Consider the following 17,422-nt stretch of genomic DNA (forward strand, 5'->3'; position numbering starts at 1 on the left):
AACATATGAATATATAGTCCAATAATACTACTCTTAGGTTACAATCATACTAACGTATGCCCGCCCGACTGTAGCTGGGTGGGCATAAGGGACGCACACTGGAAAGGATGAGGGGTGAGTGTTGCATGGCGCATGGGCCAGGGGCCTATTGCTGTCTATGGGGACGTATATAGGGCCGCAAGCTTGCCATCATGTGAATGTAGCCTTATGTTATATACACTGACACTGCCACAATCACTCAAGTCTGAAATAAATACAACATGTCACATTAATAGCAAGCTGCCAACATGACTCAATACCAAATATTGCAGTCACAGTAACACCCTGGATCAACATCACATTGACAAAATTTTTGTTTCCATAATTTATGTCAGTAAAGAATCTTCAAATATTAAAAATAAAAGTCTATCACAACCCTCAAAGGAAATCTACAATCAAAATCCATCCTGATAAACCAGGGACACTCACTCATAGGTCCAGGCACTGTGACTGTGGTAATCTTCTTATATTTGTTATCCATGGTCTCCTTCCTTCTAAAATCAACTTTTATAATTATGCTAATTAGCCTGAAGGGCCCCAAAGGGTGGGGGGGGGGGGGGGTTGCTGTAGCTACACAGCCAGAAGGAAGTGGGGAAAGCAGGGTTTGGGCGAGACATGTTTTGCTCATTGTAAAAGCCTGTTAAAGGAAATCTACCATCTGTTTTTATGCATTATGAGCCAAATATACCTTGAGAATGCTGTAGCTACACTGTTGCAGCAACACATCTTGTTTAATCCCTGGTTAAACCTGGTCTTGCTGAAAAAACAGGAAGCTTTAAGCTACAACACAGCGGGGTTCTGGTAAGAGTAACTAGAGTCTATTAGACTTATTAGCATCTTTTAACAGATGATTTTAGAAGGAAGGAGGCCATGGATAATAAATATAAGAAGATTACCACTCATGGTGCCTGGCAGCATTGCACTTCTTCCTTGGTAAAAACAGGTGTCATTTGATAGAGGATTTACTTTATTCCTCCTTGTCAGGAACCAGGGGTAGTGGATCCTCTGTACCACCGCGGACGATGACGTAAGCCCACACCTGGGACCAGAATCTAAGGCCTGTTCCACACTTGCGAGTGTGATGCGATGAACTCGCATCACACTCGCAACGCATGTTGCAGGGAACGCACGGCCCGAACACTGCACTGCGGGAGTGATCTCAGCATGTCAGTTCACTCCCGCGGTGCAGTGTTCGGGCCGTGCGTTCCCGGCAGCATGCGTTGCGAGTGTGATGCGAGTTCATCGCATCACACTCGCAAGTGTGGAACGGGCCCAAGTGGTACCCGGTTTTCACCAAAGCTTGCCGCAAGGCGGGTTGGACATGCTGCGGCGTGGTACCACCAGGTCGTTCCACAGGTGCGACTTTGACTGCAATGGCAGCCAAGTCGAGGTACACAGGATCGTAGTCAGGGACAGGCAGGAGGTCAGGACACACAGCACAGGATCAGAGTCGGGAACGGAGCAACAGGTCAAGGCAGGCGGAACAGGATCAGTGGGGGACAGGTGAGTGGCGCGGGCACTGCACTGGCGGGGCACAGGGCACGATATGGGTCGCGGGAGCACCCATGACACTCATCATGTCTTCCACCATGGAATTTTCCTGGGTAAAGACAGTTGAGAAATTGACATTTAATAAACTGGCCTTATCTCCATCAGTCACGACCCCCAGGTTATTCCTCACAGGGCCCACACTTTCAGTTCATTATATATTTTTATATTTTATTTTTATTTGACATGCTTTGTGCAGCGCTGCGTAATCTGTGTGCGCTATATAAATAAAGAATTATTATTATTATTATTTATAACTTTGGATTATTTAAAGTAAGAGCCTCCATGGACACTATGAAAACTCTGTTCTGATATGAAGCTTTTCAGGTGCATACTTTAAACTGAATTTAAAAATTGTATGGAAGAAGCCTAGGTGGGTCAATTCTACATTACAGCTTATGTCTTTATAAAAAAGGATCTGCACTAAACCACAGAGTGTTTTGCGCCCTTTCTGTAGATGAAATCTAAAAAAACTGTCTATGCTTCCTCCTATACAGGAAACATTGCTAACTCTAGCTAACTACCTAGTGACTAAGATAATTTCAAGCACCTACAAAACCACAAATGAACTTTTTGAAACATTTATGGAATAATAAGTCTTATAAATGTAATCCGTTTCTGAACGGAATCGCATTACAGTAAATGAGCTTTCCCTACTAGGCGTCAGGGTTGGGGAAGTGGACCCACTAAACCACCACGAGCGATGACGTAAGCCGATACCTGGGAGCAGAGTCTAGGTGGTACCCAGTTTTCACCAGAGCCCGTGACTTGCGTGGCACAGAGTTAGCAGGAAAAAACTGAGAAGTTGTCAGGCGGAAGGTCAGGACAGGCAGCACGTGATCAAAGTCAGGGACGTAGCAGAAGGTCAAGATAGGCAGCAAAGAATCTAAGTCAGGAACATAGCAGGAGGTCACAATGGGTAATACACAGACAGTCTGGGAATGCTTTCTCAATGGCATCAGGGCACAAAGATACGGCAGGGGCCACAGAAAGAGGATGGCTATTTAACAGGTCAGCGGCTGACAAGCGCAATTTATATAGTATATAGTACACTGATGTTTGTGGAGCTCACTTGGGGTTCCGACTTGCATACAAATTCAACTTAAAGGAAATCTACCATTTGCTTTTATCTGTTATGAACCAAACATACCTTGAGAATTCTGTAGCTACACTGATGCAGAAACATATCTTGTTTAATCACTGAACGGAGTAGTTTTGCTCCCCTTCCTACATACCCTGCTGGATCTTTGTGCCTTGTGTCATACAAAAATGGTGTGGTGAATTCCCGTTGTGACCCCGGTTCTGTTCCTGATCTCATTTCTCTCATTCTTTCTGCTCATTTCCCTGACCTTCTGCTCTGTCATTGACTTGATCCTGTGCTGCCTGTCCTGACCTCCTGCCTGTCACCGACCCCGATTCTGCTCATCGTCACTTAAACAGCTCTTAAATGCTGCTGCGCCGAGGTCAGCCGGAGTTCACCTGCTTCTTCCTGGTGCATGTAAGTGCTTGATCTTGCGACACAAATCCTTTTTTAAATTACGCGGTTTGTCCGATGGCCCGCCCCCCGGCTTGTGTCACGTGCAAGCCGGCGCCGATACGCCAAAATCTGATCGCGTGCCCAAAAATCCTGGGGGAATTCAGCGCAAAACGGATATATTCAGGAAACCCGAAGAAAGTGCGGCGTTCGGACCCTTAGTAAATGAGCCCCAGTGAGTGCTAAAATTTAGCCACCAGACAGGGAGTCCTTGCATCACATTGTATCATGCAAGGACTCCCATCCTGTGCAATGTGTTCAGTCCCTAGGATCGGACCAACATGCAAGTCTGTTTCCACGGTAAAAAATGTTTATGTGTGGCTGGCCTTACACTGTCTCCGGCATTATTATAGTATAGCGATGTTACAAAACTCACAAAAATTGCAATATATTGACAGAAAATGGAATTTATAAACCAACCAAATGACAAGGCAAATGTAGCAGCAAAATACTTAAAAGTGGTGGTCCAAGGTACATAAGAGAAAGGCCTAGAGGTAGTACATCTAGAATAACAAGAAAGGGATGTCTTGTAGTTTTCGCCCCCCACTTCAAGCACCAGGCTATGGTCCTCCCTGCCAGTGCATAGTTACAGCACTGCACACATCACAATGACAGCCAGTTACTGGCCTCAGCAGCCACCCGTTGTATACAGGTGAGGCCAGTGACTTTCTGCACAATAGCATCATGTATAAAGACTTGTCATCGTAACAGTCAGCAATATGATGTCATTCCTATAGAATCATTACTAAAAGAGGAGAAAACTGTTAAATATCTTTTTTATGTTTTTACATTAACCAAAGCTGGACCTTGATTTAAAGGGAACCTGTCACCAGGTTGTACCCCACCAAACTACCAGAAACCAAAGGCAAAGTATGGAACATACTTAGTATTCACTATTTTACATGTAAACTCTCCCATGTACCTTTAAAAATCACCACAAAAGCCATATGCAAATTAGCAGTGAAGAGTCACTTTTTCCCTTAGATGAGTCACTTAGGCCCGTTCCACACTTGTGAGTGTGATGCGATGAACTTGCATCACACTCGCAACGCATGCTGACCGGATCGCACAGCGCGAACGCTGCACATCGGGAGTGAACTCAGCATGTCAGTTCACTCCCGCGGTGCAGCGTTCGGGCCGTGCATTCCCGGCAGCATGCGTTGCGAGTGTGATGCAAGTTCATCGCATCACACTCACAAGTGTGGAACGGGCCTTAGAGTTCTAATTCAGACAGGCATATCTTGTGCTGTATAGAAACCACAACCATGCTTTTGGTAATAAATTACATATAAACAAACTTTTTCAGATTGCACCAGGTTTGTGGTTCTGTGAGAACTAGAGATGAGCGAGCACTAAAATGCTCGAGTGCTCGTTATTCGAGACGAACTTTTCCTGATGCTCGAGTGCTCGTCTCGAATAACGAACCCCATTGAAGTCAATGGGAGACCCCAACATTTTTCAAAGGGACCATGGTTCGGGAATAAAATGTGTTATTTAATTGAAAAAGAATGTCTTCTGATAAGTTAGCAGATGTATGCAAACATCTGCAATCTATTCTTCACTGTTCCGCGCGTATATTATCTCCCGACAAGTTAGCAGATGTGAAGAACAGTGAAGAATAGAATAAAAACAGTGAAAACAGTGACCACAGGATCATTTAAGTGAAAAACGCAGTGAAAAACACAGTGAAGAATAGATTGCAGATGTTCGGCACATCTGCTTACTTGTCGGGATCCGTGCTGCTGCTCCCCGGTCTCTCCATGCTGCTGCTCCCCGGTGTCTCCGTGCTGCTGCTCCCCGCTGTCTCCATGCTGCCCCGGTGTCCCGATGCTGCCCCTGCGCCGATGTCTCCATGCTGCCCCAGTGTCTACGTTCTGCCCCAGTGTCTCCGTTCTGCCCCTGCCCCAATGTCTCCGTGCTGCCCCAGTGTCTATGTGCTGCCCCAGTGTCTCCGTGCTGCCCCAGTGTCTCCGTTCTGCCCCTGCCCCGATGTCTCTGTGCTGCCCCAGTGTCTTCGTGCTGCCCCAGTGTCTCCGTGCTGCCCGATGTCTCCGTGCTGCCCCAGTGTCTCCGTGCTGCCCCAGTGTCTCCGTGCTGCCCCAGTGTCTCCGTTCTGCCCCAGTGTCTCCGTTCTGCCCCTGCCCCTATGTCTCCATGCTGCTGTTCCCCCGATGTCTCTGTGCTGCTCCCCGGTGTCTCTGTGCTGCTCCCCGTGTTCTTCAATGTGTTCTTCACACATATATATTGTTCTTCACATACTATTTTGTTCACACCGTTCCGCCTGTATCTCCCGACAAGTAAGCAGATGTGCCGAACATCTGCAATCTATTCTTCACTGTGTTTTTCACTGTATTTTTCACTTAAATGATCCTGTGTTCACTGTGTTCACTGTTTTTATTCTATTCTTCATTGTTCTTCACTGTGTTTTTTTAATTGAATGCTCAATCTTGAGCAGGGGAAATACTCGTCCGAGCAACGAGCCGTTTCGAGTACCTTAATACTCGAACGAGCATCAAGCTCGGACGAGTATACTCGCTCATCTCTAGTGAGAACCAAAGATAAAGGAAATTTTTAAAAAAGGGAACTGGATTAATATCTGCAGCTCACAGTCCCAGCTATGTATATTGCTCACAGAACCACAATTTAAAATATGGGCTTTTTAAAGATGAGACAACAAAAGCATGGTTCATTGTCCTACATAGCCCAAAAAAGTTGAATTTAACTTTTTTTAGGTAAATAAGCAAGATTCAAGGACTAAGGAATTGTAGAAAGAACATTTCCTGCCCTGCCGAAGGGTGCTGGTAGTTTAGAGGGATCACAGCTGATGACGGGTTCCTTTTCAGCAACTGAATACATCATTACTGTCTTGTTGAACGCCATGTTGTCAGACACAGATAAATAGCAGATCTCCCTCAAAATCCGGAGAGTCAATTATTACTCTGCCATTCTTTGTTAAAGGGATTTTTTTAATGCTCACTAACTCTTCATGACAAATTGTATAAATGAATTCAGAAAACATTGTAATATATTTTATCTGAAGAAAGTGCTTCTTAATCCATTTACATTGCTTTCCACGTGCTCTTTCCCTTCTGATAAGTATGTTTCATTTGCACAATTTTGCTGAACATAGATATAGGGTCACTGATAATTACACTATGGGGGACATTTACTTAAAGTGTCGGTGTCTGCATTGGCTTTGTTACCGACCTGCTGTCGGAAAGAAGATACACATTTAATATTGTAGAGCTGTGCAGAGACATTTCTGGCGCCGAGACCATTTTCTGTCCCCGAGACCATTTTCTGTCCCTGGGACCAAAATCTGTCCCGAGCACCAGAAATGTGTCCAACAGTCCCTGCTAGACCAGTTTTCTTTTGGTCTACTTTCCGCCAGTTTACAGCGCCCAAAAATGGCTGTGACACATATTAATTGTGTCTGAGTTTCCACTCCGCCAAAGCCACGCCCCTTTTCGGAGAAGAGTCGGAGTAGACGGAAAAAGTCATTTTTTCTGTCCCCGAACAGCTAATAAATAGGTCTGAGAGCAGAACATGTGGTGAGAGCGCCACAAAACTGGCGGAAACGCCATAGTAAATGTCCCCCAATGACTTTTACAGGCTTCCCCTCCCCCTTAACTGATCATAGAAGCAGAGGCCTTAGTGTCGCCAAACACGCCCTGATTTATTCACATCATAGATCCTTTGGTGTCCACATCAGGAACAGTCATATGGTGCTCCAAGCCCCCCCCCCCCCTCCTGGCTTGAAGGACATGACCCTGGTAAAGGTTACAGCAGCCGGGGAGTTTCAGGAGGGGTTTGGTTGGAACACTAAAGCCCCTTCCACACTAGCGTTGCATTTCACGTCAGGGTGCAATGCGTGAAAAACTGATGTTTTTGGCTGCGTTTTTGTTCCATCTTTCCTTGGAGTCATTAGCGTTTTTGCGGTTTTCACGCGTGTGTTGTTCACGGTTTTTTGCGTTTTCGGTGCGTTTTTCACACGCGTTTTTTAAGTCAATGGGAGACTCGAGCATTTTTCAAAGGGACCATGGTTCGGGAATAAAATGTTTTATTTAATTGAAAAAGAATGTCTTCTGATAAGTTAGCAGATGTATGCAAACATCTACAATCTTTTCTTCACTGTTCCGCGCGTATATTATCTCCCGACAAGTTAGCAGATGTGAAGAACAGTGAAGAATAGAATAAAAACAATATATATGTGTGAAGAACACATTGCAGATGTATGGAAACATCTGCAATGTGTTTTTTACACACATATATAGTGTTCTTCACATGCTATTTTGTTCGCACCGTTCCGCGCGTACCTCCCGACAAGTAAGCAGATGTGCCGAACATCTGTAATCTATTCTTCACTGTGTTCTTCACTGTATTTTTCACTTAAATGATCCTGTGGTCACTGTGTTCACTGTTTTTATTCTATTCTTCACTGTTCTTCACTGTGTTTTTTTAATTAAATGCTCGATCTCGAGCAGGGGAATTATTCATGTCACCTAGCAACCCATCCATTTAAAACGCATGCGAGTGCAATGCGTTTTTGATGCGTCTCCATAGACTTGAATGGGGCGGGAAAAACGCGCGTGAAACGCAAAAGTAAAGCATGCTGCGATTTTGATGTGCGTCAAAACAAACGCAAGCACGCGCGTGAAAAACAACGCAAATGAGGAAAGGCCCATTGGAAACAATGGGACAGAGTGCAATGCAAGTTCTGTGCATCAAAAGCACACGCAGAACTCGCGCGTGAAAAACGCTAGTGTGGAAGGGGCCTAAGACTGCATTTACACTAACGTATGCTCGCTCGGCTTTGGCTGGGAGGGCATACGTCACCTGCGATGGAGAGGAGATCCCTCCCCTCTTCATAGATATCCACGCGCACGGCCCGTAACATGGGGAAATATAGGACATGTCCTATCTTTTTCTTGTGTATGGAGCGGTACAGTGCCGGTCTATGGTGGATGTATGTACAGCCACAAGTTTATAGCCGTACATGATAATAACATACAAACTCTTTGCAGATGTTGACCCTTGGACTTGAACACAGGTCCTCAGCGCTACAAGGCTGTAATGCTAACCACTGGTCCTGTGAATGCGGCCTAGGGCAGGACGCTTAAGGCGTTTTGCACACCAGTCTTAGGCCCCTTCCACACTTGCGTTGCAGATCACGTCAGAGTATGATCAGGGTGCGATCAGGGTTTGGTCAGTGAAAAACTGACATTTTGCATCAGAGTTCAATCAGTTTTCAGTCAGAGTTTGTTCAGTGTCGCAGTTTTTCACACGCAGATAACGTGGACTCAGGACTGAGCTCTATCTTTTCTATGGCAATTGATGCATGAAAAACGCATTGCACTTGCATTGCACTTGCAAGTGTCTCAGAGTGCAATGCATTTTTAATGCATCTCCATAGACTTGTATGGTTCGTTTTTCACAAGCGTGACTTGCAAAAGTAGAGCATGTCGAGATTTAGACGCTCGTTAAAAAAAACACGTGTGTGCATGAAAAAAAATGCAAGTCTGTAAAGACCCATTGATTACAATGGTCAGAGTGCAATTCAAGTTCTGCGCGTCAAAAGCACGCGCAGAAAACGCGCATGAAAAACCCAAGTGTGAAAGGGGCCTTAGTATTCCCCTCTTCCAGCGCTCGGTGTCTTGGATTTACTAGGAGGCTCAGGCCTCTTACTAGATCTTTAAGGTCAGACCTGTTAAGACCAGGTCTGAAGCTACGTCGGTTTCAGCTATAGGGAGTTATTTATCATTGGTTTTCCTGAACTTTTTTGGCCTAAAATAGTCTCAAAGTAGTTGGATTGAGGTCTCACAGGACTATATAAACGTCCTCATTAGTCTGGCATAAACATAGAACTAGTGCCAGAGCAACACTGTGCAAAGCCAGATTTATGTCTTGAGAGTTTTGCAAAAAACGTTATAAAAACTCTCATAGTGACGCCAGTCCCAGGACTTTTTATGTATTTTGAGACCTTTTTGGGACTTTTTAAAAAAAATCCCAGACAGAAAATAGACCATAAGAACATTTATTAAAGGGCCAAAGCCACTTTAATGATTCTGATGGGCACCGGAGAACTGTCATAAGGAGCGGGTCTATTGATAAATAACCCCCACAGTCTCTATAGTAGAGCTATTGTACTCTAAAGTACATACAGCGGGCCGGGGTGTTCACGCCACCATCTGTATTGTTGCTCCCAAAGTGGTGACATAATACATCTGCCGCTCAGTGCGTGACTGTTCCTGGTATGAACACTTGGCAGATGACGCATATATGATGCACTTAGGCTGGACAGTCTCATGCTGCGCCTGGTTTATCAAAGTGTCTGATGCCGGAAGATAAATTTGGTTTTGTATAAGGCCCCTTTCACACGAGCGTTGCTGAGTTTCATCAGAGTCTGATCAGAGTTCGCTCAGTGAAAAACTGTGCATGTTTATCAGTTTTTACTTAGTTTTTTTTTTACACCTATAAAACACACATGAAATAAGACTGTGTCCATATTTTCGATGGCGATGCATCAGTAAAAATCACATTGCACTTTCATTGGGCACTTTTCACGCGCGAGACTTGCAAAAGTAGAGCAAGTTTCATGTCTATTAAAAAAAAATGTGTATGTGTATGATGTGAAGAAAAATACATTTGTGTCAAAAACCCATTCAATACAAAAGGTGAGCCTTCAATGCAAAGAGCACAAAAAATGACTGACTTTATTCCTCCTATTACTGTAGTTGTCTTAGTTTACCACAGGAAATTGTGGCGACATTCTAGCACATTAACATAATTTTTGCTGCACAAATGTTTTCCTGTAAAGGCCTCTTATTGGAAGCTATACCGTGTCTGAATATTGTCTAAAACACTTGAGACAGAATACGGATGTAAAAATATTGATAGATCTGCCCCAATACATAGCCATTTCACCGGATTTCAGGTCAGGTAATATTGCACGTAAGCATAATACAGCTCACACAATGGTTTTGCCCACTGTTTTGTTGTGGGTAAAAAAAATGCTGGAAAGAAACTGATTGTCACATTTGATTAATTGCATCAATTGCAGCATGTCTGTGCGATCCCAGAGGAACAAAATGCTATTGGCAGTGGCTTTTGATCAGACTATATATTGTTTTTGGGTGCCAGATGGGGGTTTACCCTCAGTGTGTTATTTATGTGTAGACATTGCAGATAGTCAGGCAAAAAATCTTCATGAAAATCTGCATCCAATATACACGGTTTTTATGTGCGTTTTTCACTCGGATTTGTCTATTTAGCAAAGCATTTTTGTGTGTTTTTTATGCAAATATTCTACATGTATTATTTTCCTCTTTTTCCCATTTCTTTAGGTTGAGGGAATTCTGCATGAAAAGCGCACATTGATGTATATTTAAAGTAAATTGGGGCCAATTTATTATGCAGTCTGTGCCAGAATTATGGTGTAGACTGCACATCAATAATTGTGCAAACTGGTTGTACATGTATTTATGAAGTGTCTGTGCTAGTATTATGTGGCTCCTGCACTATGCACGTGGCCCCGCATTTGGCGAACACCCCTTCAACTGAGTGCACCAGGAAAAAATCTGGTGCACACGGTTCATCCACTTCGGGCGTGTGCAGCATTCGCCACAATCATGAAGACCGAGATCCGTTCTTCATAAATGTATAGCCCCCTGCGCCATAGTAAGGCTGACTGCACATTACTATTATCTTACTATTAGTAATTGTGGGCCATTGTAGATTTGCACTCTCCCATAGACTTCAATGTAAAAAAAAATGCATGCAAAATCTGTGAGGCCACTCAACGAAGGTAACATGATCATTATTTTATTTTGTCCACTGAGCAACAATTTTACAAATCACATTCTCTTTAATGCTACTGTATTACACTGAGGATTTTCCGCACCAAAATCTGTGGGTAAAATCCAATCTTGTGCAGATCAGTTTTTGAAAACCAGGAGTGAAACCTGCACAAAGAGATATGAGAATGGAATAATCTTCATCTGTTTTGGACCATTCCTGGTTTTGGTTTACAAATACTAATGCAAAATCCTGATCAAATACTGACTGTGTGCACACACCCGAATACATGTATACAGGTGGTCCCCAGATTACGTTCAAGATAGGGTGCATCGGTTTGTTCTTAAGTTGAATTAGTATGTAAGCTGTATACTTTATAATTGTAGATCCTGATAATTTTTTTTTTTGCCCCAGTGAAAATTGTAGTTTCAAAATTTTTTGCTGTGGATGTCTTAAACACAGATGGGGCATTTAAGTATCTGGGGGTGACGGTTGCATCTGACCCTTCCAGATTTATTGATTTGAATATTATCCCAATCATAAATAAAATGCGACACACCATCTCCAACTGGTTAAAATTGCCATTTTCAAGAGCCGATAGAGTTGGATTGCTAAAAAAGATTTTACTGCCACAATTATTATACCCGCTGGCGGCCTGTCCAGTCTGGATTCCGAAAAGGATTTTTAAATTAATAGATTCCCTGTTTACTGAGTTGATCTGGAATAGGAAAAGGGCAAGGTTGAAATTTTCCATCAAGTGCAGAATGGTAGACCAAGGGGGACTGGGAGTCCCGTGGATGTTTGGCTATTATATTGCAGCTCAATTGAAATTTTTAATCACTAGACGGAATTGTAGTGCATTCCATAAGTTAATTAATTTGAGTGTAGGACACAGAGATTCGATTTTCACATTATTAGAGAGTGGTGAATTGGCACAAGCATCGTATAGACACATAAGTATTGCGGTTCAACTGGATAAAGTGTGGCGGGCATTAAAAAAGATATTAAATTTTGAGGGGGTATTATCATTCTCTCCTATTTGGGATAATTTTAATTTTGAGAAGTTTAGGTTTGTCACAGAGAAGGAATATTGGAGAGGGAGGGGATTGTTCTTCCTTTCACAAATCTTTTCAGAAACACGGATGTTAAATTTAGAAGAAATGAGGGCACAGTATGGGGAAGGAGATAGGAGCTTTTACTTTAAATTTCTTCAATTGTATTATGCATATATTAGAACAAGGGATAAGGGTAGATTCATAGTAGGAACAAATGTTTGTATTGAATTTTTAATAAACTCCACCATTAGGAAGAAAGTGACATCACATATATATAATTTAATTCTGCAGGCTTGGGCTGAAAAAGTAGCTATTCCATCTTGCAGTAAATGGGAAAAGGACATTGGGAAAGTATCTAAGGAATTTTGGAAAAACTGTTATAAGGGAGTTTTCTGCTCATCCATGTCCTGGAATCACAGGATGACCCAGTTTAATTTTCTGCATCAGCTATATTATACCCCTAAGATGTTATATAATATGAAGCTAAGAGTAAACTCCGAATGTCTTAGATGCTCGGAACCTGGAGCGGACTTTATCCATGTAGCCTGGTCGTGTCCCGAGATAGGCCCTTTTTGGAGGGAAGTTTTTCAACTTATAGACGATCAGTTATCTGTAGCCCTACCCGGGTCTGTACAGGTTGCTATCCTTGGGGTGCTGGAACTGGATAAGCAGGATCTTTGCAAAAAACGAATTATCAACAAAATCTTATTTTTGGCAAGATTGGGAATAGCAAAAAAATGCGGCAGTGCTCAAAGGCCGTCTAGCAAGGAATGGCTGGAGATGATTAGAAAAGTAAAGGCCTGGGAGAGGATTAACTATCATAGAAGTGGTCGCCTACATACATGGGAAAAGATCTGGTTGGTAGGGGGGCAAAGGTGTCAGGATCTTTGAGAGGGACTAGTATTTTGTTTATATATTTATTCTTTTTTCTTTTCATCCTATTTTCTTTTATTTCTTTTTTCCCCTTTTTTTTTTTTTTTTTTTTTTTCCTTCTCTTCTTTTTTTTTGTTCTCCCGGCTGGGGGTTTTGGGTAAGGGAGGGAGGGTTAGGGAGGGGGCGGGGATGCTTTCTTTTTCTGTTCTATAGGGGATATTTGTATATCCATGGGAATCAACAACGGATTATAATAACCATCCGCATGGCAATTAAGATTTTTCTATGTCATAGTATGTTTTGATATATATGTGTATGATGTATGAATTTTAAAAAACAACTATAACACCTGTTAAAGTGGGGGTTGGGCAGCGTGTATTTCTGGTTGATGTCGTTGTACTGTAGGTATATACTTTGATATATAAGTAGTTCTATGCACCTTTATGACCTTGCTGCTACACCCTGTTTTTTAGGGCATCTACTATTATTCGTATGCACTTTAGATTTTATCTATATATTAATGTATTGCTGCCCAGACCCCCATTGTGGTGTATTTATCCCCTTTGTCATGTTTTATAATGTTCAAAATGCTCAAAAAAAAAAAAGCAAAAAAAAAAATGTAATGGGACCAAGGATTATCACTGATCATTGCAGCCTGTGACTATAGTAAAGCATCCAGAGAGCTTCACCAGAGGTTACAGTGGACAGAGGGGTCCGTCTTTAACTATCGGTCGGCTGTAAACCGGGTGTCCTCAGGTAGGGGACTGCCTGTACTTTCTTAGTTTTATCTTAATTATTTGCTCAAAGTATCATGAATGGAATTCGTCACCCCCCAGGTAATGCAGGATCGCAGGATAATGAGTGATGCTCCTCGGTACACCAGTGAGACTTTACCCCCACATTTCTCCCATACTCTCAGTGCTACTTTCTTTACTTGAGGTAAGTTGCTTCCTACTTCTGCCTGCATATTTGCAATGATAACACTAAGCGGATAAAGTGTCAGTGATGTGAAAGCGCCATTGACAGCTCCGGCGCCTAGAGAAGGGGCCCAGGCGGGGAGACCTGGATAAGTCAATAAGTCCCTCAAAGGCTCTTTGCAGGAAAGGAATATGGCACTTCCTATCATGTTCCTGACAAGTATAACAGTGAATCCTCTGTACATCCCACACGTTAGCCATTCTCTCTTATTGTACGTCTGGAACTCTTGCATGATTGTACGCGTGTTAGGAAATTTCACATTATTACGACCATCCTGCAGAATATTCTGAATTCTTTCAAATGGTACTAGCAGGACGGCTTCTATTGCCCCAGACAGACACCCAGAAAAGGCACGAGATTTTGCTCCTGGGGTACCCCCCTTAGAGAAAAAATGTTGAAGGCTTCCTTGGGTTCCAAATAGCAGAGTCCCTTGAACAGTTTTTGCCATAAGTGGTGGCGCCAGGCCACGAAATAGATGCCTAACACCTTCTTTGCCCAACTGACACGTGGCGGCTCGAATGGTCAATGTGTGAAGTTGCTGTCGAAAAATTGTCTTGTAGATGGGAAATGTTAGAACAGTGGACAGAAAGCTTGATGCTGCTCCAACAAAGTAACTACTATTCAGGCTACCCCATCTTGGGGCGTTTCTGCTTTCCATTTTGCTTTCTTTTTAAAAGTTTCAATACTTTTTTCAGTGAGCTCTTTAGAAATCAATCTTGATCATCCTGTGAGAAATCTGAAATATCACAGAAAGCTCTGAAAAAAAAATTGTAAAAATATTACATTTAAAAATAAAATGCTAGAATAAATGACTAAAGTAACACAAATATATATATATATATATATATATATATATATATATATATATATATAAACACACACTATGGGACATCTAAAGTTTGGCTTATCTTATTCACTTATCTTAGTGGATTTTCCATCCTGATACATTCACAGGAATTGCTAAAGTTGTTTTGGGTAACCAGTTTTGAACAAAATCCTTAGCGTGGAGGGAGCGGGTAAAGTATTACACCCAAATTATCGCAAAAACAAAATAAAATCTAAGGTAAATAGGGTGCAGGCAGCTCACCACAGTGCAAGATACATGTGACACAGGGGTGCTGACCAGCTGGTTGGTGAAATGTGGCCAGCCAAATGCCAAACCCAGCCATCTCTACCAGGACATCTACCACCAGGATTGTAAACCAAGCAGACCCCTCTGGCAGGATCTGCTCCTCTTCTAGCTTTGTGTGCCCTGTTTTTTTTAAATAAAAGGCTTTTAAAATTCTGGAAAATTATCCTGACGGGCTCTGAGCTCCATAGGTGTTAATGGAGCCTGGAGCCCCTTGGGCTCATTTGCATAATTTTTAAAGCCTTTTTTTCTTAAAGACAAGGGCATAGGAAGCTTAAAGAAGAGCAGATGCTGCCAGAGGGGGCACACACCAGTGGGCTTGTTTTATAATCCTTCATCCTGGTGGTAGATGTTCTTTAATGGCATTATGAGGTACATGTACATAATGCGTTAAGGGGTTTTACTGGAAAAGGTCAGGGTAAGGATGAGAAAAAAAAGATATATTCCACAATCACACAATGCAGCACCCAGTCCTACCATTATATAGGACAGGACAATGGCTGCAGTGGTCATATGTGGAAATGTAATTTGTAACTGGCAGTACAAAGAGCGGGGCTGCACAACGGTCAGCTAGAGCAGGGTGACCACATCTTCCACCTGTTCAGTCCTAATTTTGTGCAATTGTTGTGTTATTGCTTAGGCGTTCCCAGAATTCTACCACTGTGGTATAAAATGCGTCAGAAAGCATCCGTTACATCTGGTTTGTGATGCTTGCGGAGAAGCTGCGTAATTTCCTCCGGATAAATTCTACAGCCGTTCTGCTACTTGTGCAGACATGCTTTGCACTGCAAATACAGGACTTTTACTTTATGTTATTCACAATCGAAAACTTACTTTTACTGCAATTGAAAGTGGAAGTAATGGAATAGCTACTTCTTACACAACTCGAAAAATATTACGGGTGTCAGAAGCTTACGAAAGATACGGTGCATGGACCATGCAGTAACTGAGCCCAGCAGAAAGCAATTGAGCCGCAAGATAATCACAGATTGTATGGCTAACACATGGAGAAAAGCAAAAGGTACATGAGGCCTATAAGGGTATGGCGATATTTCCCTTATTTTTCAATTCTACCACTTTTGGAAATTTTCTCTGAATTCCCAGTAAATTCCACATAAAATTAAACTGAACAACAAGGATGCCCAATAACCATTTGTTCTGATAATATGAAAAAAATTGCTTTTGGAAGGCCGAGGGTTAAAAAGGGTTAAAATGGAAATGAAATGTGGTGATAAGAAGTTACATTTGTAAATATTGGGGGAGCCCTGTCAGTGGAAAGTGTCTATAATAGGATCATATTATCAGGGTGATTGCAAACTGAAAGTGAGAGATGAAGGGATTTCAGCCGAACACTGAGCACAACATGCAGTAAATGCCAAGTATAGTGAGAGATGGATCAGTACCTACCTATAGGTCGCCCCTGGGTGTGTGTGACCCCAGAGATGCACATGGGCAGCCCCTCTCCTCCATAGGATGTGTCACCTGCGCAGCCCCAGCATCCTCCCGGACAGCTGGACCACTGCTCATTGGAGGAGGACACGCCCCGGCCGCGCGCTGATTGGACAAGACGCGCGGCATCACTTCCTCCGTGCGGTCCTTTGTTATGAGGAGGGTGAGCGGCTCACAGGGAGCAGCGCGGGCGGAGGGGAAGCCGCGATCACATCCTATCCCGCTGCACCGAGCATCAGTGTAGTCCTCTCGTGTCATAGTCTTACCACAGGGTGGATACATGTATTTCCACACACTGTGGATTCTGCCCGGGTCCAGCTTCTATTGCTGCCTGAGGCACAAACACCATATTGGGGCACATATGTCCTGAAATCTGGTGTACAGGCCCAGGAATTGACCCCTTGTTATGTCACCTCCATGCCAACTGGTGGTAGTGGGCACTACCTATAGCCTGGCCCTGTGCGGGCACTGGGTATAGCACAATTCTAAGTGCCAGGCTGGAACTGGCATAAAAATGCCCGCCTCTCTCCCAAGCTGTTTATGATATATCCGGGGAAGGGGTGGGTGTTGGGATTTCGGGTATGGGGGTGTCAGATACCTGTCCAGCAAACAACGAAACCACAACCGGAATCTGTCAGATTGGGTTTGCAGTGGAGAACTCAACCTACAACGTCCCTGCAGGCCACAGAACTGCCTAAAGCAGACAAGCCCCCCCCACCCCGACTTTGGAAGCTGCTGATAACAGACCCTGCAAGGTAACAGGGAAAACTTACTTTGTCTGGCAGCTGCTGGATGGTGGAGGGGACAGGTACAAAGAAGTCGTAGATAGACCAGCATTCACACTAGGACACAGAGGGACAAACAACAGGTATAAACAAACAAGTGGAGTTGGACAGAACTGCGTCAAAACCAAGATGGCGGTGAATTGAATTACTAGAGAGTGGTCGAGTAATGTAGCAGAGGTCAGATGCACAGAAGAGCAAAGAAATAACTTGCAGCAATAGGGAAAGGGATAAGAAGAAG

At 43.2% G+C, this 17,422-nt stretch overlaps 1 protein-coding gene across 1 annotated transcript; it reads right to left on the reverse strand.

The window, feature by feature from the left end:
* Nucleotides 1-11,251: 11,251 nt before the first annotated feature.
* On the reverse strand, nt 11,252-16,485 carry SLC25A53 (solute carrier family 25 member 53). Its single transcript, XM_072124001.1, has 2 exons — nt 16,358-16,485; nt 11,252-14,577 (listed from the first exon to the last, which is right to left on the reverse strand). Exon 2 carries the CDS (start codon nt 14,477-14,479, stop codon nt 13,637-13,639), a length of 843 nt encoding a protein of 280 aa, XP_071980102.1. The 5' UTR covers nt 14,480-14,577; nt 16,358-16,485; the 3' UTR covers nt 11,252-13,636.
* Between the last annotated feature and the right edge of the window lie 937 nt (nt 16,486-17,422).

Source organism: Engystomops pustulosus, chromosome 9 (assembly GCF_040894005.1).
Source record: "Engystomops pustulosus chromosome 9, aEngPut4.maternal, whole genome shotgun sequence".
Taxonomy (NCBI): Eukaryota; Metazoa; Chordata; class Amphibia; order Anura; family Leptodactylidae; genus Engystomops; species Engystomops pustulosus.

Excerpts from the sequence above, each read along its gene's own strand:
- SLC25A53 (XM_072124001.1), bottom strand. The coding sequence starts at position 14,479 with ATGGAAAGCAGAAACGCCCCAAGATGGGGTAGCCTGAATAGTAGTTAC.